We start from the raw sequence: 25836 nt of genomic DNA, 5'->3' as shown, positions 1-25836 counted from the left end.
GCCCTGAGCTCCGGGCCACTCCGGGAAAGGCACGGGGAGCAGAGAGGGGAAAGCGCGTTCACCACAGACACACAACACACACGGCAGGCGGTGCGCGTAGATCTTTATTTTACTCTTAAATAATTTATGTCCCACTTAAACAAATAAAACTCTGAGACGAAGACATCACATCCGTCTGAGGCCGTCCTCCCTGAAGCAGCTGGTGGAGAACGCTGGGGAGCACCTATGGGAGGGCTCCTGCTTCGTGTCGGCCGCACCGCCGCTCTGCGGAAGCTCTTTCCCGAGACCGCCGCCCGCGGAGGGCTCACCCGGGCCACATGCCTCAGTGGACTCCAGACCTCGCAGGAGCAGGAGCGGTCTGAGCTCTGTCCGCTGCCCTGCACAACCAGGACAGGGCCCCACAGCCGGCAGGGAACAGGACACAGATGGAAGCGGGCCTCTGCCAAGGCAGCTACATGCGGACGCATGGGAGAGGTGCCCGCGTTCTCAGACACGTGATCTGACTTTTCAGGTGTGCTCCCTCCTTCCGGCGGCCTGAAAGCTGGCCGGCCCCGGATGGTGGGAATTTCCTTGTACAAAGATTGAGGGGGTATCAGTCCAGGGCAGGGGGACTCTCATGGCAGCACCCCAAGGTTCAGATGGTGGGATTTCTGTTCTAACTAGGAAGACACCGGGAAATGCTCCAGGCAAGAGAAGGGGGACAGGGGCACAGACGGGCCAACCCACACCAATTCCAGAGAGGGCCACGCGGCAATGACCACGTGCCCTGGGCACCCTCCTCCGAAAGCTGTCGGGGGGAAGAGCTCATCTCCAGAGTCCAGAACCCCACCCTTGCTCCCAGCCCCTGTGCCCCACCTGGCTCCGGTACAGGCAGGTGGGTCAGGTTGCACACTGTCACGGAGCAGCTACAGGGAAGCAGAAAGCAGCCCTGCTTGCCCTCACAGATGTTTTCCAAAGACAGCAGCTCTGGGGCTGCACGCAAAGAGCCTGCCCGTCACTTTTCCTTCTCCTGCCGCTTACTCTTCCTCTGGCCGCTCAGTTCATCCAGCTTCTTGTCCAGCCTCCTCTGCAGCTGGGCCCTCTTGGCGGGGTCCAGGGACCTGTCCTTGGTTCCACTGCCGGCGTAGAGGATTCCCTCCCGGCTGATCCTCTGCCGGGCGTGGGCACGAGCCCTCTCCCCACAGCCATGGATCTGCGGGGGGACACAGCAGTCAGCGCGGAGCCTAACGGGAACAAAGGCCCTGCAACGTCGCCCATCGCAGAGTCTGGGGACCGTTAAGTCCCAGCATGAGGTCTCGGAGGGGCTCCCTCCTCTTCCTGCAGCCAGGCCCCTCCCCATCAGGCTGCCGGGGTGGGGGGTATGAGGAAGCACCCTCCACCCCCGCCCTCAGCTCAGCCCGAACCATCCTCTGAGCACACACGGACGCGTGGCCAGATCCCCACAAGCTCCCGATGGGGGGTGACGCACGCACAGAGCCACCGGCAGCGGTGTGGCAACAAAACGCCAATGCGCTGTCGGCGTGACCCTGCGGCCACGCTGCCCTTCCGCGAGCTCCAGCCCAAGTGCAACCGCCGTCCCCTCTGGGCCAAAGGCTGCACTCTTTAGTCTGTCCCCAGCACCAGGCCTGGGCCAGAGCCCCAGAACGTGCCTGACCCCATGAAGGGCCCCCGTTTCCAGGAAACTCTCACGTAGCTCCTCCATTTGAAAGGAGAGGAAGGGAGACGGGAGGAAACCCTCCGAGCACCTCCAGCACCAGGCGTGACAGCCAGCACGCAGGTCACGGGGCCTTCCAGAAAGCCTGCGCTTCCCTGCTGCACACACCGAGGGAGTTCCCTTGGGAACTGCCGGGTGGGACCCAGTTTGGACCTCGCTTGTTGGCGTCCCCAGCCCTGTGCCTGACAGCGAAGACCCCTGTGGCCCACCACCCACGCAGCACCTGTCCCCCTCCCTCCCTTACTCACGGGGTGTCCCCACCCTGCCCCTCCTGGGCAGCCCTGGGCCCGCAGGCTGCCTACCACGGCTCCCCCAGAGACAGTCGTGTGGCGCCATGCCCTCCACGTGGCCCAGGACCCGACACGCAGTGTCCCCGCTCCTCACCGCATCCCAGTCACGGGGCAAAGACTGAGACACGGCACCCAGGGAACGTGTGGGGAGAGCGGCCCCGGGCTGAGGCAGAGTTCCCTCGCCCACGTCCCGGAAGAAGCAGGTGACAGCTGGTGCTTGCGGCCCGGTCCCTGCCACCCAGCCCTGCGCCAGTTCTGCACAGCCTCAGCCCACAGAACATCTCAGAGCAGGGGCACCTGTGGCCCTGCCCGCAGCCAGCATCCCGTCAGACGGACACCGTGCCAGTGACCTCCTCGACACTGCCACCAGCCGCACGGGGAGGGCGTGCTCTCGGGTCGGGAGCGGGAGCCGCCCGGGGCTGCCGCCTCTCACCACCCTGCACAGAGACCCACACAGGCTGTGCCAGGAATGCGAGCTGGTTGCCCAAACCTCACACCTGATGATCTCTAAACGTTCTAGATAAACAGATCCTAAAACGCCTCATGCTTTGTCAACAGGAACAAACACAGACCGTGCGCACGTGCGCGTGCGTGAGGAGAAGAAAGTGTGCGCGGGCGTGCGCGTGGAGGGAAAGGGGGAGGAGGAGGGGGAGGAGACCCTGCCCCAGGGGGACGCCCCGTCTAGGTTCCGAGGCAGCAGAGCTCCCTGTGGGTAGGCAGCCGCACCCCCTGACCCAGAGTGGGACACCGCCCCGACCCCCACGCAGCTCATCTGGGACAGTGCCGGGACAGTGCCAGGACAGGTGCCACGTGCCTTCCCCACACCCACCCCTCACCAGCCTCCAAGAGCCCCACCGCCACCTCCCATCGGCCCGAAGCAGAAACCCAATGACCCCTCTGGGTCCTCCTTCCCCTGCTATCGTGACCCACAACCCATTCAGGGCCCACGCCCACCGCCCCACGCTCTCCACAACCCACCCCAGGACGTCCCAGTCTCGCCCTGAGCCTCCCCGGTACTGCAGCCGGCGCTCTGGCAACACAGAGGGCGCTCCAGAAGCCCCACAGCTTCCAGAACCAGGGCCCACAGCTTCCAGAACCAGGGCTCAGCTCCTCGGGGCAGAGGCTTCTCGGCCTGCACTCCGTCACCCTGCCTCGCTCTGCTCCCAGCTGGACAAGGGCACCCCCTCTCTGGGGCCTTCACACGTGTCCTCCCCAGCCCAGCCCCTGCCCCTGCTGCCAGCTTGGCCCCAGATGCTCCCTCACCACGGTCGGCACGTGGCACCAGATGTGGTCTCATACCAGGTGCCTACAGGTCCTCACTCCTCAGGGCAGAGATGAAGCCTGCTCTGGCCCCCAGCTCCCCAGGCCCGGCAGACGACATTCCCATCCAAACAAGCTCAAGAAATGAATGAAAAAGCAGCCGGGCAGCCAGCCCACTTCAGATCTAAAGCCAGACCTCCCACCTCCCCTAGCCTAACCCACTGACGGACCCCAAAGACACTGGAACAAAGTCCTCTCTGTCCAGAATTCCCACCAATTTTCTCACAGTTTGGCAAGTGTGACATTTTACTTTCTCATACGCTGATGCATTCAAAACAAAGCACGGGTCTACACCCATTCAGAAAAACCCAGCGCTCAGCCCCAGCTCCCATCTGTGCGTGGAGCACGTCTGCCCAGAGCCCCGGAGACACAGCCGCCCCGCCGCCCGCCCCGCAGCCGTACCTCGGGCAGGTGGTGGCTGAGGCAGAACCGGCGGCCGCAGTGCAGACAGAGCTGGCCCAGGGTTGCCACGCTGGCTGTGCACTTAGCGAGGCCACAGGTGTTATCAGCCTTGATGGCAGCCGCGACCAGGGCCTCGAAGTCCTCCTTGCCAGGCAAATCTATGGCCGTGTTCCCTAGAGAAGAAAAGGGTCACTCAAACGGGGAAGAACGTGGATGTCGGGCCCACGGCTGCCCCGAGCTGCCGCGAGCAGCTCCCACTCTCGGTTCACAGTGATCAGGCCAATGGCCCTCGGTCAAGCCTGGTGTCCGTCCAGCCAAGAGCGACCGTCCTTCAGCGGCCTAATAACCGGCCCTGCCAGGTGTGGGCAGCACGCGGACTTCCTAGAAGGGGCTGGCATGGCACGTGCCCCCGAAAAGCCCATTCTCTTTAATCAAGAAAACTTCTAAGCACGAGGACGCTCCTCACGATGGGAACCGCACCAGGGAGCCGACAGCGTGTTCTGAGGACTCCGGCGTACTCGCGGGTCCCCGCGGTAGGGGACCTCGGCGTTTCTGACCAAGTACACAGAAACCTTTTGAAGAACAGAAAATGCTCACAAGTGGAAAACGAACCTGAGACCGCGTGTAAGTGTAGCTCTGTGAAACAGGCGTGCATGACCCGAACACACAGGCGTGGACAGCCGGGGAACACCAGGACGGCATCCGCCAGGAGGCCGTTGCCAGTGACGGGGGCACAGCACAGACGAGACGCTTCCCTGAGTGAATTCCTCACACTCGGCTGGTACGCAGGTCAGGACGGTCGGCCGCGGAGGGGACCCAGGGGAAACGGGGCCCTCGGCCCCCCCGGCACCTCAGCCGGCCGTGGCCACGCCGCTCCCTCCATACAGGCACAACTCTGCCACGGTCCCTGGCCCTTCCCCCAGACGGGCTGAGGAGCCTGGCTCTACCCCACACGCGCCGAGCAGCCGCGCAGCAGAGGGCAGGGGCGAGACAGACACGCTGAGGCCCAGGAGCAGCAGCAGGAAGCTTGGAGAAGGGCTGACGAGGTGCCCACTGCTCGCCGGCATTTTCAGGGAACAGAGAAGACGCAGGGACCAGGCACAGAGTGTTCAGAATGACACCTCAGTGTTCCGACCGCTTCTCCCACGGGCCCGAGCGCCTGTCACTCCCCCGACCGTCCCGAGCAGCAGGCAGCCCTCGATGCGTTCAGCGGCAGCCTTCCCGGGGGGCCACCGCCATGGCTCTAGGGGCCTGCTCAGACCAGCCTCTGCTTCTCAGCTGTGACAACCTCAGCAGAGCCTGGGGACCAACTGGACAGGGTCACGTTCTGAGCCTGAGGGGCAAGGTGAATTCTGAAGGTGGCGGCCTGAAGAAACTTCAAACCTAAGTGGAGCTACCATCGCCTAAACGGGGCAAAGTCTCCCCAGGATACTGTCCTCCAGTGAGCGCGCCATACACATTGCGGAGCACAGACCAGGACCCCATCACGGTGCCCCCGCACCTGCCCTTCACGGCACGAACCATCTTCTCAGTGCGGCTTAGAAAAGCACTTTAACGGGCGCCTCAGTGGCTCAGTCCTTAAGCATCTGCCTTCAGCTCAGGTCAGGGTCCCAGGGTCCTGAGATCAAGGCCCACAACACGCTCCCTGCTCAGCGGGGAGTCTGCTTCTCCCTCTCTCACTCCCCCTGCTTGTGTTCCCTCTCTCCCTGTGTCTGTCAAATAAAATCTTAAAAAAAAAAAAAAAAAAAAAGAAAGAAAGAAAAAAAAGAAAAGCACTTAACATTTCTTTCCTCTGCGCAACATTTCTTTTCCTCTGTCCACAGGGTGGATCGGCTACAGCCTCAGGCCCGAGGCTGCTTTCTAAGACCGAGTCAGGTGTGTACAGCTTTGCTCAGAGGAACTCAACGGAAAAAAGAAGACACAAGCGGCTCCACGGGTGTGCTCAGAGAGGAATAGCTGGGGTACAAGGTTACCCAGAGGCTTCAGAAAACCCAAGTCTTCCAAGCTCAGCGCCCGTGGATGCACGATCACAGTGAGGTACGGGGGTGGCGGAGCAGGGCCCCAGGGGACGCGTCAGTGCGCAGCCACCACAGTGCACGCAGGGCCGGGACGCAGGCCAGCGGGACGTGCGAGAGCCCGATGGGGTCTGGCAGAACAAGCCGTCACCCAGCGCGGATTCTGCCTGCCTGAGAGCTCCTGCCCGCCATCCTCATCTCCTCCTCCAGGCTCTTCCCCAGCAGTGTACGCACCTCGGGGCCCTCCTGCATTTCCGTGTACTTGGTCAGGGACACTGAGGTCCCCTCATGCTGTGACCCGTGAGCACGCCGGGATTCACCCGAACACGCTGTCGGCTCCCTGGTGTGGTTCCCATCACGAGGAGCGACCTCGTGTTTAGATGTTTTCTTGATTAATGAGGAGGCCAGGCCCTGCCTGAGGTCTGGGGACGCGATGGTCACCGTAAGCAATCACTGCCCCCAGAAAGCTCACAAACCAGTTAAAAACAAGTAACAAGATGCACAATCAGGGCCTTAGCACGCAGGGGAAGTCCCAAACCTCTCCGAGGGTCACAGCGGGCTTCAAGTGGGGAAACACCACATTGAAGGGGACGCCAAGCTGGCACCACCCCCACCAGGTGAACCCACTTACCTTTTGCTTCTTTCTTCTTCTTCTTCTTCTCTGGTAACGTGCGCGGCCCAGAGCGCAAGGCCTGCTGCCCGTCCCTGGCAACCCTGTCCGTGGCAGCCCTGTCTGTGGCGGCCCTGTCCGTGGTGGCCCCGTCCATGGCGGGCCGCTCCTGCTTGCTCTTCGCTCTCTGCAGCCTTTCCAGGTGCAGGGCCTTCAGATTCAGGGTGTCCGGGCCGCTCTGCCCCCCAGCAGGGGGCTCTGTCTGGGTGGGACCGGGCGCATCCCCAGGGGTGTGGTTGCCGGCCCCAACTGGAGGCGGCGGGGCTGGCAGGGTGGGCGGGGCCGGCGGGGCTCTCTTGCTCACGGTGACGAACCTCTTCTTCCCTTCCCCGGAGCTGTCGTGCCTCAGCCCGTGCTCCTCAGCGATCTGGTGGACCCACATCCTGTCGTGGGAGTTCAGGGAAGCAGGAAACTCCAGCTCAGTTTTCTCGCTCGCCACAAACTCGGCGATCTTGGCCCGGAAGTGCTCCGCGGGGTCTCTGGTCGCCGCTCCCTCTGGGCTGCCTCCATTGAGGCTGGGCTGAGAAGGGACCCCAGGGCCCGAGGGTTTCCCACCCGTCCTCTTCCGCTCCAGCCCCGCGGCTGCTCTGGTCTCCCGGGTCCCGTCCTGCGGCCGGCCTCCACGAGGCTTCCTGGCTGACACCGCGGAGCCGTGGGGCTTCGCCCCAGCTTGGCTGTGGCCCTGGGAACTCTCGTGGGAGTAGTTTTCAGGGACGATGTCATCAAGATACTCAAAGGCTGTGCGCACTTCCCCGTGCTCCGTGAAGTGCCCCAGCAGGGTCTTCAGGAAGGTGTGGTTGCTGACCGTGTGAGAATCGCACACGACCGCCACGTGGCGCCGAGCGCGGGTGACCGCAACGTTGATCCGCCGGTCCTCAGCGAGGAAGCCCACGTCGCCTAGGAGCAAGCCAGGGTGAGTGGCAGAGTGGACCCAAGACTAAGGAACGGGAAATGGACTCTTGCACCGGAGCAGCACAGGTCACCGAGGGGATCACCCAACACCCCCACCCCCCGCACCGAGCACCCCCCCGCCCCCACCTGGCAGCCTGCCCAGGGGTCCTGCTGCCCTCCCAGGGCTCCCCAAGTCTGGCTCCCACCGCACGTGGTCTGGCTGTGGCGGGTACCAAACCACTGTTTGTCTCCAAGTACGAGCTCCTCCCTCAGCCCAGCTGGGGGGTGACTGCAGCCAGCAGCAGGGACAGCATGAGCGGTGCTCCAGGACCTTAGCTCCCCAGCAGCCCCCCACTCCGCTGTCCTCGGCTCTCCGCCGACGGTGCCTTACGAAGCCCAGATAAGCCGTTTCTGGGTGCAACACTGAACAGAAGAGCCCCAAACTGCAGTGGCACAGAAGCCGGGCCCTGAGGCTAATGGCGCCCTAAGGCCAAAAACCGAGCTCTGTGTTGCAAGGGCCTCCCTGTCCCAGGCAGGGCGTCCAGGCGGTCCCCGAGAGCGCGCCCGCACTCCCACGCAGCTTGACCTCATGCTCTGCTCCCTCTGCCGGGGACACCAGGCCCCACTCCTGCAGCACCCCAGGGACCACGCCCACCTCCTGCGGCTCTGGCCTCCAGCAGGCTCCGGATGGGGCCCCACTGCCCCCCACTCCCTGCCTGCTCTCTCACTGGGGCCCAGCACAGCCCCCAGCAGAACCCCAGTCCGCCCTCTGTGCCACCCAAAGGGACTCTACTGAGCCCCACATACCTTTCCTATTGGATCTGACGAAGGACAAGACCACAGCCTCCTTCTCTCGGCCTTGGAAACCATCGACAGACTTAATTTCAAGCTCGGGGTACCTATGGGCAAGGCTCTGCCTGAGCAGGTCCACCTGGAACACAAGGAAGCCATGTTCTCAGCTCGGCTCAGGCCGGGGTGGCCTCGACACTCAGCAGAGGGCCTCCCACTGCAGCACGGTCCCCGCCGCTGTCTCACAGCTCAGCGAACTCACACAGCAGCACACGGACTGGTCAGATGGGGCCCCGCACCCCAGCACGACATTGACCCCGCAGAGCCACGGGCCTCAGATGCCCCGGTGGGTGGTGCCTGTGACGCAGGAAGGGTGGCGACCGAGCCACAGACCTCACAGTATTTTGCTGCGGCTGCATCAAGCACACAGGCATGGAGAGAGAAAACATGAGAAACCCTGGAAAGAAAGGAGCTGGCAGGTGCTTCCACTGACCCGGAGAGGGCAAGGATCCTGCTCTGGCCACAGCAACCAGCTCAGGGGCAGGGGCTGGAGCCAGACTCATAAGATTCTAAGCTGAGAGCCTGTGTGAGATGCCGTGGAGGGACTGGTGGTCCAGGGCCACCCTGTAAGGATGCCCGAGGCAGCAGGGCCACCGGGGAGGTGGCCAGAAAACAAAGCCAACCAGGGAAGGGGGTAGGGGCAGAGCAAGAACAAGGGGCGGGTGGGCAGACAGAGATGCTCGCCGATGTCACATGAGCCCCAGACGCAGTCATGAGGCAGTTGATTCTACCTGGAGTTTATAGCCACAGATGCTACATGACCCGTCCTCGGGCACTTGGGGGTGACTGTGCCCCTGACACACAGACAAAGCAGCTCCTCGCACCTGGAGGTTGTACGGCGTGATGACAGCGATGTCACTCGCTTGGACACCAGCGTCCACCAGGGCCTGGATGTGCAGACTGACGAGGCGCACTTCACCTGGGGGCAGCAAGCAGGCTGTTGGCCCAGGTCACCCCATGCTGTCCCGCCACCCGTGCGCATTCCTTCAGCCTGCCCCCCACTTTGCCAGATCTTACATTACGCTTGGGGTAACGCCCTGAGCCGCGGGGTCGCAGGTCCGGCCTACGAAGATGCAGGCCGTGTAGCTGAGCCTCAGTTTACCCGGCAACACGGAGCATGCAGCCCGGCAGGCTGGTACTAGGGTGAGGAAGGATCTTGCCCAAGCCTGAGCAGGCAGAGCTCCCAGGCCTACTGCTCCCCCGAACTAGTGCTGCCAGCCGAGAAGGGCACTGCGAGGGCTCCTGTCTGCCTCGAACCCCCCAGCTCATTGGGGACGGGCTCCCACTGCCCCTTTCCTCCCGCCCCGCTCAGCTCCTCTGAGGTCGGCAGCTGCAGACACTGGGGTTTCTACAAAGAGGAGCCCAGGGTCCGCGTCAGCCAGAAAGCTGGCCCCATCCGAGCAAGCTCACCAGGGTTCCCCTTAGACTGGTCGTCGTCCTCTTCCAGCTCAAAAAGCCCGCAGCCGGCCGTGTCCACGAGCAGCAGGGGGACACTCGTCTCCTCCGTGGCAGCCACTCCTGGGAGGTCCCTGCGCACAGCGGGAGACTGAGCGTGTGAGGCGATGAAGCGGGACCGAGGTCCTGACCACAGAACTCGCGTCTCCCGTCAACCCCCGGGCCCGGGCTCTTCCCACGGCAGAACGAGGCTGCTCCACAGAGAACACAGGGGGCGCGAACGGCGTCAGAGACCGAGCACCCCACGCCAGCTCTCCAGGGCAAGGCCCCTCTCCCCTCCTGAAGATCAGCCTCAGAGATAACTTTGACTCTAAAATCTCTCCTGAATGCAGTTCACGGGGCCCTGGGGGAAACAAGTCAGGCCGGGTGGGCAGAACCAGACCACTCACCGCAGGAGGTGCCCCGCCACGGCAGGGTGGGCGGTGAGCCGCCCGCTGTAGAGGGCGTCCGAGGCCCAGCGCATGATGGCCTGGTGCATGCGGTACTGCACCGTGAGCGTCCGCACCACCTGCGCGCCGAGCTCGTCCGCCAGCCGCTCCATCAGGCTCCGCGACAGCCCCGCCAGCGCGGCCCTGCGCCAAGACAGCAACCGGGGAGAGAGGCCTGAGTGCCCGCGTCCAGCCTGAAACCAAAGGCCAGGGAGGAAGGCAGTGCTAGAGCCTCAGAACCCAACCCCTGCCATGTTAGGACTGAAAATTAAGGGTGTGGTCACCCCAGCGATGTCCGTGGCCTCACGCCAGGACCTGCGACCATGCGACCTGATGTGAAGCTGGGCCTAGTGGAATCATGGGCGCCTTCTAAGAGAAAGGCAGGAGGGTCAGGCTCAGGGCAGAAGACGCGACCAAAATGAACCCTCCCCTGGAGCTTCCTGCCACCATCCTGTGACCCCCGGACGCAGAGTTTGGACTTCCGAAGTCCAGAGCCGGAGACAATCCACCTGGCTTACGCTGGTGATCGGACAGCAACAACAGCCGCGACGGACAGACTCTAAAGGGGCAGCAGGCCCTCCGCGCTCCCTCCACGCTTCCCGGGAACGCTCCCCGCTACGGACTCACCCGAGCCCCACAAAACCTCAGGAGGTAGTTCCTGTCGTGCTCCCCACTGCCCCAGGAGGGGAGCAAGACACAGAGAGCTCAAGGGACCAGCCCAATGCCACCCCGCCAGGGGGCTGCAGAGCCAGGAGCGTCTCTCCTCCACGAAGGCACACCAGCTCCCTCCGAGCCGGCGAGGCTAAACCCGCGCGAGAGCTCCCCGTGCTTCAGGGGCTCACTCCGTGGGCTCGTATGACCTCGTGGTCACCCTCTTCCCACACGGACGCCTGCTGGACCCAAGTTGCGCCAAAGACATAAGCGAGGCGGCTGCCAGTCCCAACCACAGCGGACTGGCCGGCACGCATCCCGCCAGCACGGGAGGGGGGGTCCCTGCTCTGTGACTTACATCCTGGCTGGGACGGCCAGGAACCCGCAGACCGACTCGCACCACCGCGAGGGAGCCAGGAGTGCTCAGGAACACTGAGAGGCGCTGAGACAGGGTGGTCACGGGGCGCCCCGGGGGGCTCACCTGAGAGACTACGGAACGGAGGAGCGCACAGCCACCCCGGGTCCGGGAAGGCGCCGTCCGGATGGAGAGAGCAAGGGCAGAGACCCGTGTGGCCAGAGCAGTGGGTGAGGGGAGCGGCGGGAACGCGATGAGGAGGGGGCTGGGGCGGCTGAGCTCACTCACGCCGGGGACTGCCACTGCCGTCTACGGCACATGGGACTGGAGCCTACGGAATCGCTCCCTGTGGCCTAGGTCGCAGGATGTGCCGACAGGACTCGAAGACTCCACGCCAGGCCAGGGGTGGACCGACCCAGAGGCCAGTTGGCCGGCCCACAGAACCATCCCTCAGACCCCACCCGGCGGGAATGGGCACATCGACCGGCTGGCCGTGCCGGGGAAACTCCATCCAACTGGCCCGGACTGGGCACGGTGCCAGGAGCCACGACTACGGAGACGCACATGGTGACTATGAACCCCGAGCTCGGGCACACGCAGCCTGTCCCACTGACACCTACAGCGGCACGCACAGTACAATGGGCAGGAGACCCCCAGGGAGGGCATGTCAGGGCTTCTTGGTCACCACACCCCAGGCTGCACCAAAGGGGTGGCGGGCAGGGCGGACAAGGGCTCCGTGGGCAGGGCCCTTACTTGTGAGAGATGGTGGTGGGGGGCAGCTGCTTGTGATCGCCGGCCAGGACGCACTTCCTGGCCTTCAGCAGCGGGATCCAGCAGCTGGCTTCCAGGGCCTGTGCGCACTCGTCGATGACCACCACGTCGAAGTGGCCGTCGGGCAGCAGCTTCAGAGGGCCGTCGGAAGAGGCGCCTGGGGAAACCGGAAGTGTGAGCCTTCACCGAAGGTGCTGGCTGCGTCCCACCGCCGCGACCTCACCGAAAGAGACACCACAGGCCGGCTGGTTCAGAGCCCAGTCTGGCATTCAGAGTGTGTAAGAGGTGTGTGTCTTGGAATACACACCTGGGAAGAACATTAAGCACATCTGTTCCAGCCCACCTGTGTTTCAGTGTGGGGCAGTGCGCCCCCAGGAAGGGCCGCCCCAACATTCCAAGCATCAGAATCCATCACCCCTTGTGGCTGGGACCAAAGCCTTGGAAGGGCATCTGATTTCTAGTGTTATTTTTATACCATTTTCTAAATCTAAACCTTCATTAATTCCCCCGTAAGATGTCCTATTGGACACACAGAACAATGGACCAAGCACCGGTCCGGCAGGGAAGGAAGGACACACAGACCCCCGCCCCCGCCACCGTGTACTTGACAACAGCCCCAGCTCCTCCTTGGAACAGCCCCACCCTGGCAAGAGCTCACGTGCGAGCAAGACCCGGACCCCACGCCAAGCCTCATAACCAGCAGGGGCCCAGGCAGGCCGCCCGCCTGAGCCTGCTCCTCATCTACAAACGCGGGCACCACCTGAACTGCACAGGCCCGTGACGATGACCAAACCCTAACACGGCACACAGGCACTAACACAAAGGACACAAGGTGCCTGCCGCAAGCTGGGCGGTTGCAACAACTCTGAGACTCAGACGCGTGTCGTGATGAACCCCACAGGACAGGGTTTGCAGGGGTAGCTGGAGAAGCCGCTGGAAGAGGCTTGGTGGGTTCAGCGTACGGACACGACTTCACGGTGCAAAGAGAAGCACGTGCAAGAGACCCGGTCTAGCTCCCCTCCCTACAGGACGGGAGGACTTAAGAGCCACAAGCTGACCTTGCTGAGTTGGCAGGGGGAAGGCTGCACTGTGGTTTCCAGGAAGCACCATATTTAAAGATCTGGTCCGGTGGAGAAGGACCTCTGGAAACCCTCTCCCTCCACTAAAACGAGAACACTGGCAGCACTGCCGGAATCCATCTTCTCAGAACTCTACAGAGAAGCTAGAGGCTTAGAACAATCCAGGGAGTGTTTGTTTTAGAAGACGCGGCTCTCGGGGTGCCTGAGAGGCTGAATCCATTAAGCCTCTGCCTTCGGCTCAGGTCATGGTCTCAGGGGCCTGGGACTGAGTCCCACATCAGGCTCTCCACTCAGCAAGGGAGTCTGCTTCTCCCTCTCTCTGAGCTCTCTCACTCTCAAATAATTAAAATCTTTAAAAAAAAAAAAAAAAAAAAAAAAAAAAAAAAAAAAAGCCATGGCTCCATCTGGGCCAGAACAGTGAGCTCTGCAGTGTTCCTATGGGAAAAGCCTTGCCCGTGTCCTGACTTCTGTGGGAGCCTTGAAGCCAAGGGCCAGCGATCATGGGGAAAAGCCGCAGGAACTCCCTTAAAGTCCCATTCCCTGAGAAACGCCACAGCTGGGGCCGTCTGCCAGCGCCCCGGGCGATCCCACTACCAGGACTGTATTTCCCCCAACTTGGGAGCTGCCCTGATGCAGACAGCCCTTCCTCCTGGCAGCTGCCCAAAACCATCCCTCTCTGAGGCAACGTGGAACAGCTGGAGAGAGCAAGAGGTAACCAGAAAGCTCCCAAGGAAGAGTCGGGGAGCGAGAAAAGCTCCAGCCTGTCCCTGGGGAACCTGGAGGGACACACACACACACACACACGCATCGGGCTAGCGTGTGCACATGCAAGACATGAGGAGGCCCCCAATGCTACCAGCTGGCCCGCCCCTGGCTCTGCACCAACAGAAAGTGAGGCCTAAGGGCTGTAGAAAGTGCACCCCAACACGTACACTGAGCCCCCTGGCCAAGCCCAGCAGACGTGCTGCTTCTGGAGGAGGGACTCAGCACAGTCCTTCCTGCCCAAGCCGGCGGCTTCCGTGGCCTCGTGGGACGACACAGGCCTTTCAGAGTCAGCACTGCAAAGTCACTCAACACGGAGCACAGCAAGCCCCGCGGAGGAGGGGCCCCGATTTCCAAACCAGTTACAGACCACACAGATGTTCTTACCACTAGGAGATGACACAGACAGCTCCAGACCTACGCATTCGATCGGTGAGAATACGAACAAATTTCTCGAAGAGAGCAGCTCGCTCAAGAAGACACCTGTTCCTGTGTCACTACCAAAACTTCCTTACCAGGACAACTCCCCGGCGGACCCTACCCACCCTCTCCGGACAACTCTACACCACTCCAGCCTGCCCCAGGAAGCAGGAGGGCGCGTTCCAGCCCCTGGGGGTCAGAGCCGGCCGGCCCCGGCCCCCTCACCTGTGTTTGTCGCCAGCACCACCGCAGCCGACCTGAGGCTCTCCAGCATCGCGGCCTCCTCCCTCTCCTTCAGCTCCTTCCTCAACAGCTTGATTTCACCCCAAACGCCGCTCTTCTCTCTCTTCTCCTGGGTCTGCCTGTTCTTCGCCTGCGAAGGAAAACCAAGAACACACGCATATGTGCACCGACTCTGCACCTACTTCGCTCTTTCACGCCCATGAAGCGACTGAGTTCATGACCAGCTGGCGCACTTCATAAGTTTCTCGAAAGGCACTAAAATGTTCAAAACCTGTCTTAAAGGAGCAACAGACCCATACAGGTGAGCAAGTGCCTGACACCCCATGTGGCCCTCCAGCCAGTGTCACCTGCACAGGGACAGGCAAAGGGTGGAGTCCAGGCCCTCGACCCACACGGCATTTTGAGCTTAACTCAGATGAAACCAGGAACCGGGACCCATGCTCCCGAGCACAGGCCCCACACAGGCTCCACGCAAGAAGGGCCCCTGCCGTCCAGACCTGGGTCCCCGCTGCTTCCCAGTGAGGCCACCCTTCAGCGGGGATTCCACACTTGCCAAGAGAACAACAAATCTTCAGCCTATAAAATGCTTACCTAAGCCTCGACTTTCTGTAATACTAAATAAGACACCCTTCCTACGTGTGATTTCCGCTGTGGAGGACGGGGTGTGGCCAGGTCGGTTGGAAGGGTCTTCCTGCGCCTCCCTCCCGGAGAAGACCCAGGTCGATGGGGACAAGAGGCAGAGTCCTCCACACTGTGGCGGAGGCAACACCATCTGTGCGTACTGCTAACCCCTCGACCCTCACGTGACATGCCTCATCTGTCCCCACCTCTGCTGGGCCAACAGGGGCATCTGAAGCACCACCCCACCACTCCGGCACCACCGTGAGGCCGGGAGACCAGCTGACGGCGAGCACGCGGAGGGGACGTGAGGCTCAGAGAACCAGCGAGCTCCCGAGTACTGGACTGCAAGATAAAACATGTCTCCAAGGAACCTGTCACTGCTGCGTCTGTCCCACAGGGAGGTATAAAATGGACCAAAAATTGGGAAGATGAGTTTTTGAATTTTCACTTTCAGGCTGCTGGGGTTTTTCTTGCTGACGTTACCCAGCCATGACCAGACCCAGGGATGCTTCCTGAAGACGACCCTCACCTGCTCACGAAACTACTCAGAAAACAGTAGAGTCCCTATTACATGCTGAGTATAAGTTTCTATCAAAAGCGGCCAGTCCTTTATTTCTTAATAAAACTGGGAGAAAACTTTTTTTTAATGAGCAGTCCTGAAGTTGAAATTCCTTTTTTTTTTTTTTTTAAGTAGACTCCAGGCCCAGTGCGAACCCCAACACGAGGCTTGAACCCATGACCCTGAGACCAAAACCTGAGCTATCAAGAGCCAGACACTTAATGGACTGAGCCTCCCTGACATCTGAAATCCTTAATAGAACTGACAAGAGACCAAAAAAAGCGAGAGGAACACAGACAGAAGTGACTCCTAGAAAAGTCTGCGGGTCAGAACCCACGCAGAGCAGTGGCAGGGAGGAGGCGCGTACGAAGGCCTGATCGATGTCCTTCCTGATGTCTGCGACAATCTGGGCGCTGTCACTCCGCGCTAACACCGCGTCGAGAGAATGCTGCTGAATGGAGTCCAGCAGGCGGGCAGGGTGCCCGAGGCGCACGATCCTCTGCTTGCTGCGGGCCAGACGCTCCACCAGGTTGTCCACGGCGACGTTGGAGGGAGCACAGCACAGAACCTGCGGGAGCACAGCTCCACTTAACCACTTAAGCTCGCGAGAAAACAAAGAGACAGTCTTGAAGGCAGAGGAGGCCGGAGTGTGCACAAGTGGTCAGAACGCAAACACAGGGCTGGCGGGATGGGTGGGCGCGGCCTAGAGGACTCGGACCGCCGCAGACTCTACGGGAGCTGGAACGTGGGTCTGCAGAACTAGTCACCGAAGCACCAGAAGTTTAAATCATCTGCGACCAGGGAAGAAAGGCCTCGAAGGTGAAAGAAGGCCCTGAGGTGACCGGGTCTGGTGACCAGCGCACCACCAGTGGAATCACCTCATCGTCTGACAAAGTGGAAAGAGGGAACATCTTTCTGGTGGGCTCAGTCCTGTTCCTAAAACTATTTTCTGCAGTGATTTCAATCAGGAGAGAAAAGCCTCAAGTGCCGCTGTGAGGAGCAGGTGACAGCCGGCAGGGGCGGCGGGGAGGGGCCGCTGCAGCTGACCCCCGACCCCCACCCAGGGCCTGAGCGGGAACAGGGGCGTGTTCCGTCTGCCTGTGCACACAGAGGCCGTCCAATCACACCTCCAGACCCGCTTCCTACCGGTGAGTCGTCACTCCCTCAAGTTTTCCAGTGCCTCCACCAAGTCACTCACTCGTAGGAAACTACTGGCCAGCTCCGGGACCCAGCGCCAGACCCCCCTTCGCCCCGAAGCAGCAGCACTTCTGCCTGCAGAGGAGCGTGGGGCTTGAAACCGGGCCCTGGAGAGCGTCGCCCTGAGCGCACACCCTGGCCTTGCCACCCGTAGCTCGGGACTGGGGCGTGTGCCCTGAGCTCTGTGTCCTCCGGAAATGGGGGGCACCGGCCATCCCCAGCACCCAGGGTTTCTGTGAGGATTACCAGACAGCACTCAGAAGGGGAACTGCTTCATAAAAAACACCCAGTACAATGTTGACATTATTCTAATTCTTACCATGATCTGACACCTACAAACAAGAAAGATTTTCTAAAAGTTTCGCACGTGCTCAGAATCCATGATGACTCACGATGACGCGGGAAGAAAAAAGACCCTTTCCCAGCCAAAAAAACGTAAGTGAGCAGTGACACACAACACTCGCCTCGGAAGGTCGGACAGTGGCGCACAGCACACAGGCAAGCGCGGTCCTGACCAGGCTGGGACCCAGCCACGCACCCGCGAGCCAGGCACAGGAGCTCACGCGTGTTCACAGGAGCTCATGCGTGTTCACGGGGCCCACCTTTAAGCCCTGCCTCACAGCCTGAAGAATGATCTCGACCACGGTGGTGGTCTTCCCGGTGCCAGGAGGCCCGTGGATGATGGCAAGCTCTTTCTGGGACAGCGCGAAGGAGACGGCTTCCTTCTGGGAGGCATCCAGGCACGGGTTGCAGAACGGCAGCGGCTCTGCGGGAGAGGACAGTGGGACAGTGTTAGGCTCTGGCTCGGCACGGCTGGCGACTGCTCCCGGCAGACGGAGCCGGTGGAAGGAAGCACCGCCCGTGGGGGCTCGGAACCTCCCTGGAGCCAGCCAGGCGACACAGGAGCAACCTGCTGGGTCTCCCACCAGGAGAGGAAGTGGCAGACCACGGACCACAGGCCCAATGCAGCCGGCCGCCTACTTCCATGAGTGCAGTTTTCGGGGGCCCAGCCACGCCCGTTCACTGGCCCACGGTCTCTGGCTGCCACAGCGCCCACAAAGCCGAAAATATGTACAATCCATCCCTTTATTTGAAAAGTTTGCCAACTCAGGCTCCACGATAACAGATTTTCCTCAAGTAAATGTTTCTTGGAACCTGTTTCTCCCAGGGGCGCCTGGGTGGCTCATTTAAGCATCGGACTCGTGATTTCGGTTCAGGTCATGATCTAAAGGTCACCAGACAGATGAGCCCCACGTGAGGCTCCAGACAGATGAGCCCCACGTGAGGCTCCGTGCTCAGCAGGGGGCCTGCTTAGGATGCTCTCTCCTCTCTGCCCCTCCCCTCCACGTGCGCCCACTCCAGCTCACTCTCTCAAAACTAAAAAGAAAATTAAAAATCAACAAAAACTAAAATAAGTTATTTATTTCTACCACGTTGCCCCTTTTTAAGTGCCCATAAAATGACAAAAAAGAATTAGGAGCAAATTTTGGAATCCTGTTTCTCCGCTGAATCTTCCACAAGGACCAGTCATCTGCCTCCCGTGCTGGATGCTCTGAGAGTAGCTACTGCGTGTCCAGAGTTGCAGGGCCCCTGTACGTGGAGACACCGGACCTGTGAGTGAGAACTCCCGGGCACAGCGCCCTCGTCCAGGCTGGCCAGACAGACACAAAGCTGAAAAGCAGCAGCAGACCTGACCCAAAGTCCCAGCATGTCCCACTCCGCACTGCTTCCCTTTTCCTTAAACGCCCGCCTAACCACAATGTACCGTGCTCCCTAAAATACAGTATATAAATTTCTAATTCAGCTTCTACTGCACAGCAGCCTCTCGATAAATATTTGACAGAATAAAACACTGAAACGTCATGCCTTCAGAACCCAGACAGGGGCCACCCAGCAGCCCTGTGTTTAAAGCCAACACGACCCTGCGTGGTTGGCACAGGCACGACATCACGTGGGCCCAGGATGACCCCCATCCCCCCAGGCAGCAGGAGACCGAAGGCTTCACTGAGGGCATGCTGGGAAGGTGGCAAAATCAGAATGTAGATTGACAAGTCATGGCAGCCGCTTGAGACAACATGCTCCCCTCAAAACTGGAGTTCTTCAAGACCACAGAAGGCTGGGAGAAAGCGCACCTACAAGGAAGGGGTGCGTGTGAGCACGTGTGTGCACGTGTCTGTATGAGAAAGACCTGGTGTTCCCACATGGAAAAGAGTAGACTAGACACAAACACAGGGAGGTTAACTCCAGATGGCAGGTTCGCAAGGCTTCTGTTTCCCTCGTTAACACAGGTCTTCATTTCCAAATATTCTATAATTAACACCTAACACAGTACTCTTCTCATCAGAAAGAAACAACCTTTAATTTGAAGGACGCCGAGAAACGATCAAATGCCTTTAGAATCTGAACTTCTCAAACAAACACAAGAACACTATTAAGCACAGACTGTGCTCAGCCATCCTATTTCCACAGACCACTGAGCTAGAACATCTTACATCCTAAAAGAACATACATTCGTTCGAGAGGACATTGTAAAGTCAGCAGAACGAGCTGCATCTCTGCGCGGAGTATGAGAGTCTAGTCCACACGAGTCACTCAGGTTTACAGAAGACACAAAGACGCCGTCTAACCGTGTGTCCTCCAACTCTCGCTCCGACACCCGAGGCCCTGCTGTTCTCAGAGCTTCCGCAGTGACTCTGAGCAGAAAAGAAAACACAGAGGTTCTTACGGATCTCACTGGCGGCACTGGGGGCGGAGCCACCGAAGAGAACGTCTACGAGTGAGCGCGCGGGGCCGGAATGGTACTTCTTCAGTGTGATCAGAGCCCTGCCAAGGGAGAAAACTAGAATTAGGAGCTTTGGTGAAAACCAGACATAGATTCCCTGCCCAAGCCTCTGCCCAGCACGGCCACCACAGCCACCGTCTCGCACGAGCGGCCCCCAGTGACTGCACACTCAGCCCAACAGCTCTCTTGTGTCCAGCGGGACGCGCGGTCGGGGCGCGCTGCTTGAGGAAAAGGAACATGGGACTCCCAGTCACACGCACACCCCCTTACTTTTTCAGTCGCTTGTAAGTGACATCATTGGCCAGTTTTAACAGCCTGTAGGTCTGCTCCCTGTCCAAGTTCAGCTGGAAGTCATGGGACTCGTCAAAGGCCACCGTGACCGATCTCTGCGTGATCCGGGTCAGGATCCCCGTGGCCAGCTGACTCCCTTCGTCGTACAGACCCACTATATCGCCTGCAGAAACACAGATTCACGTTACACGAACACTGAGCAGACTTAAGCCGTGGATTATTTTATGTAATAAATCCCAGCATGTTTCAAATATCCCATCTACACTGCTTTCTTTAGAAATGAAATCAGTAACGGTAAAAAAATTTCTTTTTTAAGATTTTATTTATTTATTTGACAGAGAGAGATCACAGGTAGGCAGAGAGGCAGGAAGGGAAGCAGGCTCCCTGCTGAGCAGAGAGCCCAATGCTGGGCTCGGTCCCTGGACCCTGGGATCATGACCTGAGCCAAAGGCAAAGGCTTTAACTCACTGAGCCACCCAGGTGCCCACAGTAAAAGCCTTTTAACCAATCCCTCAATTAAACATGAAAACTGACTTGAGACCAATGAACTATTTAAGACAAACACACCCGTCAATAGAACACTTCAAGAGCCGCTCGCTCTGTGCCAGACACCGCTCTAGGCAGGGGTCTGACTGGGAACAGGACACAGACATCCGCACCAGAGGTTTTAAGGAAGATGAAGCCAGGAGGCGATGGGGAGAGACGAGGACATCATTTTAGAAACAGTACGGCGAGGGCCCCTGAGTGGTGACAGGTAAGCAGGAGGGCCCTGAACAAAGTGGGGGCCACAAGCACATCTAGGGAGGAACGTTCCAAGCAGAATGCGAAGAGGCCCCCGTCTGTCCCGCCGGATCAGGAACCTGAGGGCATGTCGGGCCGGAAGGGCTATCATGTGTCGCCTGAGAAGGAAGCCAACCCAGAAGAGGGCAAATCCAAGTAATGGAGAGAAACTAAGTCCAAGCGACCTCCTGTGAGCCCTGAAGTCAACTTCCTAGTATTGCAACCAATGCAATCCTTCTTCCCCAAGTCCATTTGGGTTGGCTTTAAAAAAAATTATTTTAAAGATTTTTATTTATTTATCTGTCAGAGAAAGAGAAGGAGCACAAGCAGGAGGAGTGGCTGGCGGAGGGAGAAGCAGGCTGCCCACTGAGCAGGGAGCCCGACGCAGGGCTCAATCCCAGGACTCTCAGATCATGACCTGAGCCGAAGGCAGATGCCTCACCGACTGAGCCACCCAGGCATCCCTGGCTTGGCTTTTCATCACCTGGAACAGAAGACAGTTCTGACCCAAACAGACCCCACTCAGATAAAGCCAGAGCTACTCACAGATTTCCACCCCCCACACTCCCCTTATTCTGCGTCAGAAAGTGAACACCACGGGTGCCTGGAACAACCAGGCACCAGGCGCGCTCCTAGCCCAGGCTGTTTTCCGCCAGGCGATGAGCTTCATCTGCACCTAGAACCTCTCTCGGGCTCCTTCCCAACGTTACAGAGACAAGCAGCAGGCGGCAGCAGTGCTCCTGGGGCAGGGTCTGGTTCTGTGTGCGGGGCCCACTATGGGGTTGAGCATACTGACCCCACGCCTGCTGGGACCTCCCCACCAGCGCCCTGCAAGGGGTCCATGTTTCTAGGCCGAGCCTGCAAACTGCTCTTCAGAGGATGAAGAGGTGACAACCCACCTCAATCTGATCCACAGTTGCAGTGACACACCAGATTTCCACAGAAATGCCGCTTCCTTGGCTTCCCGTATATGAACCACTCAGCAGTTTCTGCGGTCACAGCGCACGGTGCGGGCTGCTGCATCTACTACTGAACGTGCGTCCACTCTCGGACTGCAGAGTGTCCCCCACATGGACATTCGACCCTGACGGCAAATCGGAAAGGGGCCACCATATCGCCCCCAGCCCCACCTACCGACGCGGGGCGGCGAAGAGCTCTCGCTCACTTAACAAGAACGTGGAAGACCGGACTCCAACCAGCAGCCCCTCCATCCCCCCTGTCTCCGAATCCAGCTGGTACTCCTACAACCTTGCGCAAGAGTTTGGGAAATCCGAACAGCAAATGAGAAACCCCCATCACCACCAAAACAAGATGGAGAGTTTTCTAGAGCCAAGTACAGCGGTGGCAAGGCTGCTGTCCCCAGGTCTGAGGGCGACACCAGGCACCCCTCATGTGGGTTCAGCAGCTCCTCGCCGCCGCTGCTCCTCCCCAGCAGGGCGGGCACGAGCGGCCCCCGGGCGAGCTGGGCTCAGGAAGCCGGGGAAGACAGAACTGCACACAGCACCACGGCGGTCCGAGACAAATATGACGGCAGTCGCGTGGAGTTCTGCACTTTCTAGGAGCCGCGATAAAAAAATTTAAGGGGCGCCTGTGTGGCTCAGCCAGGGAAGCATCCGCCTTCAGCATGATCTCAGGGTCCTGGGATGGAGCCATGCGGGGCTCCCTGCTCTGCGGGGCCTGCTTCCCCCTCTGCCTTTGCCCCGCTCATGCTCTATCAAATAAATAAAATCTTTTAAAAAAATTTTTCTTAAAGACACAACTAAATTAATTTTAATAACAACATATTTTAACTCAACACACGACAGATACTATTTCCACATGTATCAGAAATGACTCTGGAGATAATCTGAATTTTTCTGTACTGGGGCTTCAAAATCTGACGAGCACCGCACACACAGCACTCACGGCCGCAGTCCGGGCGCCCCGAACCACCTGCGGCTCGCGGCTGCCATCCTGGACACGCTGACCTGGACTACCGAGAAGCCACGTGAGAGGCAAACTTCTCTAAGCGTTCACTGTCCGCGTTAACTCTCCCGCTAGCCCTGTGCGAGCCGGGCTTCACGGAGTACCAGGCACGGCCCGGAGGCCAGCGGGTGCAGCACGCGCCTCCGCTGCAAACGCACAGACCTGACGTAAAGCTGTTGCTGGGAAGCACCACGGCCGCCACACATCTCCTGGGCTCCAAGGTGACCAGCAGCCGCCCGTAGAGCCCCGTCCGCTGGCTGGACACCTGCAGCTTCAGCAAACACACGCCTCGGCTCTGGAGTTCTCTCAGGGAGATGTTTTCCTGCCAGGACCTGGAAGACACCCAACACTGAGGGTTCAGTATTTACACTCCACCAGCTTTCACTTCCACCTACCCGGGATGAACGTAAAAGGGAGAGGGAAACAGACAAGGATCTGTGCCCAGGCTCTAAATAAAACCCCAACGGGCTCTGTACCTGTCCCTGGCGTCCTGCCCCTCCCCATCCTGTCCTGCTGGTACAGCTGGTCTCTTTACCTGCTCTACCCGCACTCTGCACCCCGGTTCCCCTGGGTCACTAAGCCCATCGGTGCCCCCCCACCAACGCCTGCCATCTGTACCCACACGAATCCACTCTGCCTCTCATCCTCACCACCACACCCCTGCTTCAAGCCACACCCCTCATCGTCTGGACCAGACAGAGCCTCCTGCCTCCAGACTGGCTGACCTCGGGGGCCTGCCCCGACCAGTCACAAGCAGCAGCGCCCACATGATCCACCTGAAATAGAAATCTATGGAAGTTAATAGAGGGAAGCCTCACCAAAGTGGAGGGGGGAGACCAGCAGGAGCAGCACCGCCCCGTCAGTTACAGACCCTGACAGGACAGAACCCTCCATCACGCAGCAGGGAGAGATGCACATCGCACACCCTCAAGAAACCAGCCACCCCTGCAACTCAGGCAGTGAGCAACAGTCACCCACGTGAACTCCTGCCTTTCCGGAACGGGCTTCCCTTCAAAGAGACCCCTCCCACGCCCTCCTTCTCCGTGAACTGAAGGTCCTCTCCGTCACCGGCTACACTAGCCCAGAGCGTGGGCCACAGCTCCCTCAGCCCGAACTGCAACTCTCTGCTGGGACGGATAAACCCATCTGGCTGTTTTATTTTTAAGGTTAATGCCGCCCCTCCCCCTGCCCAGAGAGCCATCGCTGGGCACGGAACAGCACACGCTCGCCCACGAGGCCCTGCTCAGTCTGAGCGCTGCCGACCTCTCTGCGGGTGGTCACTGCTCTGGGTACCGCGCGGAGGGCCTGACCGAGGCCCGTCCTGCGCTCACAGCAAACCTGCGAGGTGGGAACATTCCCACTTTGCAGGCGAGGTGGCTGCGGCTCAGGGACGGACCCTGCGAGGTCCCACAGCCACACGTGGAGCTGCGGTTCTACGTAGGTCCTGGCACCGCAAACGCTCGGAGCCTCCGGAGCCAAAGCCTCTCGCACAAACCCCTGCCCGTCTGCAGTGCAGCGACTCGATGCCAGGCCCAGAATCAGACTGCCTCCCCTCCAACCCCGGGCAAGTCACCGAAGCACCCGCTGTCACAGCTCCTCGGGCTCAAAATCTGAACAACACAGAGGGTTCCAGGAGCCCGCGCGGCCCTCGGTGAGCGCTCGATGCTACTATTTCAGCTAAATGCGTCTCCACCTTCAGGAGCAAGCAGAGCTCGCTCCGCAGCCCCTGTCCCTGCACCGCCTCCAGGAAGCCTCCCCCTCCACCCACTGCACCCATTTTTCTGTGAGCCTGGCACCACCTGTCCCCGAAGCCAGCCTTGGCCTCACCGGGCCCGGGGGCTGGTCTTTCCCCCCGCCTGCGCGCTCCCGTCCCCACGACGCTCACGGTGGGAGCACATCGGCTGGGAAGGCCCCGTTCACAAGCTCCCGAGCCCACTCCCTGGCCCAGGTCCCCCGACCAGGCCCAGATCCCTGCCCACACCCCTCCCCACGGCTAGACCCACCCCGGCCCAGGACCCCTGCCCGGGCCCAACCCCGCTCCCAGGACCCCGGGCCGGGCCCAACCCCTCTGCCCAGGACCCCTGCCCGGGCCCAACCCCTCTCCCAGGACCCCTGCCCGGGCCCAACCCTTCTCCCAGGACCCCTGCCCGGGCCCAACCCTTCTCCCAGGACCCCTGCCCGGGCCCAACCCCGCTCCCAGGACCCCCGGCCGCGCCCAACCCCGCTCCCAGGACCCCCGGCCGGGCCCAACCCCTCTCCCAGGACCCCCTGCCCGGGCCCCCAACCCCTCTCCCAGGACCCCTGCCCGGGCCCAACCCCGCTCCCAGGACCCCCGGCCGGGCCCAACCCCTCTCCCAGGACCCCTGCCCGGGCCCAACCCCGCTCCCAGGACCCCCGGCCGGGCCCAACCCCTCTCCCAGGACCCCTGCCCGGGCCCAACCCCTCTCCCAGGACCCCTGCCCGGGCCCAACCCCTCTCCCAGGACCCCTGCCCGGGCCCAACCCCGCTCCCAGGACCCCCGGCCGGGCCCAACCCCTCTCCCAGGACCCCTGCCCGGGCCCAACCCCTCTCCCAGGACCCCTGCCCGGGCCCAACCCCGCTCCCAGGACCCCCGGCCGGGCCCAACCCCTCTCCCAGGACCCCGGCCCGGGCCCAACCCCCCGCTCCCAGGACCCCCCGCCGGGCCCAACCCCTCTCCCAGGACCCCTGCCCGGGCCCAACCCCTCTCCCAGGACCCCTGCCCGGGCCCAACCCCTCTCCCAGGACCCCTGCCCGGGCCCAACCCCTCTCCCAGGACCCCAGCCGGGCCCAACCCCTCTCCCAGGACCCCCGGCCGCCCCCGCCCCGCCCCGCCCCGCCCCGGCGGCCGCAGCCTCGCGCCCTCCCACCGGCCCGCACCGGAGGAGGGAAAAGGGCTGAGGACGCGCTGACGCTAGTTAAGACCCGGGACGGAAAGGTCGGAGTGGGGGCTCCCGGCCGAAAAGAAAAGGCTCCTCAAGGGCCCCGAGACGGGCCGGGCCGCCCGGGAGGCGACAGTCCCAGCTCCAGCGGCCGCCGAACCCCCCAGCGCCCCGGGCGGGCCTCAGGGCGGCAGGGGAAAGTCTGTGCCCGAGGCCGGCCGCGCCGGGGAACTGCCGACCGACCCCGTACCTGCGCTCCTCGACCTCCGCGTCTCTCTCGAGCTCCAGCAGGTCCAAGTGCTTGGTCACGAAGCTCTCCACAGCCGCCGAGGCCATGGCCGCCGCCGGGCCGGGGCCCGGGGGAACGGAGGGCCGGCTGCCGCGCGGGGCGGAGTTCCCGGGCCGGACCCTGTGCGTCGACGCACG

General features: G+C 61.0%; 1 protein-coding gene across 5 annotated transcripts; it reads right to left on the bottom strand.

The window, feature by feature from the left end:
* Positions 1-86: 86 nt before the first annotated feature.
* IGHMBP2 (immunoglobulin mu DNA binding protein 2) lies at positions 87-25827 on the bottom strand. Of its 5 annotated transcripts, none has more exons than XM_045066152.1 (15): positions 25661-25826; positions 22673-22842; positions 19745-19928; positions 19418-19515; positions 17295-17458; positions 15833-16063; positions 14298-14445; positions 11794-11968; positions 9996-10178; positions 9562-9680; positions 8976-9088; positions 8110-8233; positions 6373-7308; positions 3727-3899; positions 87-1192 (listed from the first exon to the last, which is right to left on the bottom strand). In XM_045066152.1, the coding sequence occupies exons 1-15, from the start codon at positions 25744-25746 to the stop codon at positions 995-997; spliced, it is 3102 nt and encodes a 1033-aa protein (XP_044922087.1). In that variant the 5' UTR covers positions 25747-25826; the 3' UTR covers positions 87-994. The 5 variants fall into 5 exon arrangements, with proteins under 5 accessions (XP_044922087.1, XP_044922091.1, XP_044922098.1 ...); XM_045066156.1 differs by having other exon boundaries at positions 8976-9070; XM_045066163.1 differs by having other exon boundaries at positions 15863-16063.
* Positions 25828-25836: the final 9 nt, after the last annotated feature.

Source organism: Mustela putorius, unplaced genomic scaffold (assembly GCF_011764305.1).
Source record: "Mustela putorius furo isolate JIRA1106 unplaced genomic scaffold, ASM1176430v1.1 tig00000127_pilon_pilon_pilon, whole genome shotgun sequence".
Lineage (NCBI taxonomy): Eukaryota > Metazoa > Chordata > Mammalia > Carnivora > Mustelidae > Mustela > Mustela putorius.
The sequence above is the reverse complement of the archived record's forward strand: the minus strand, read 5'-3'. Positions and strand labels throughout refer to the sequence as shown.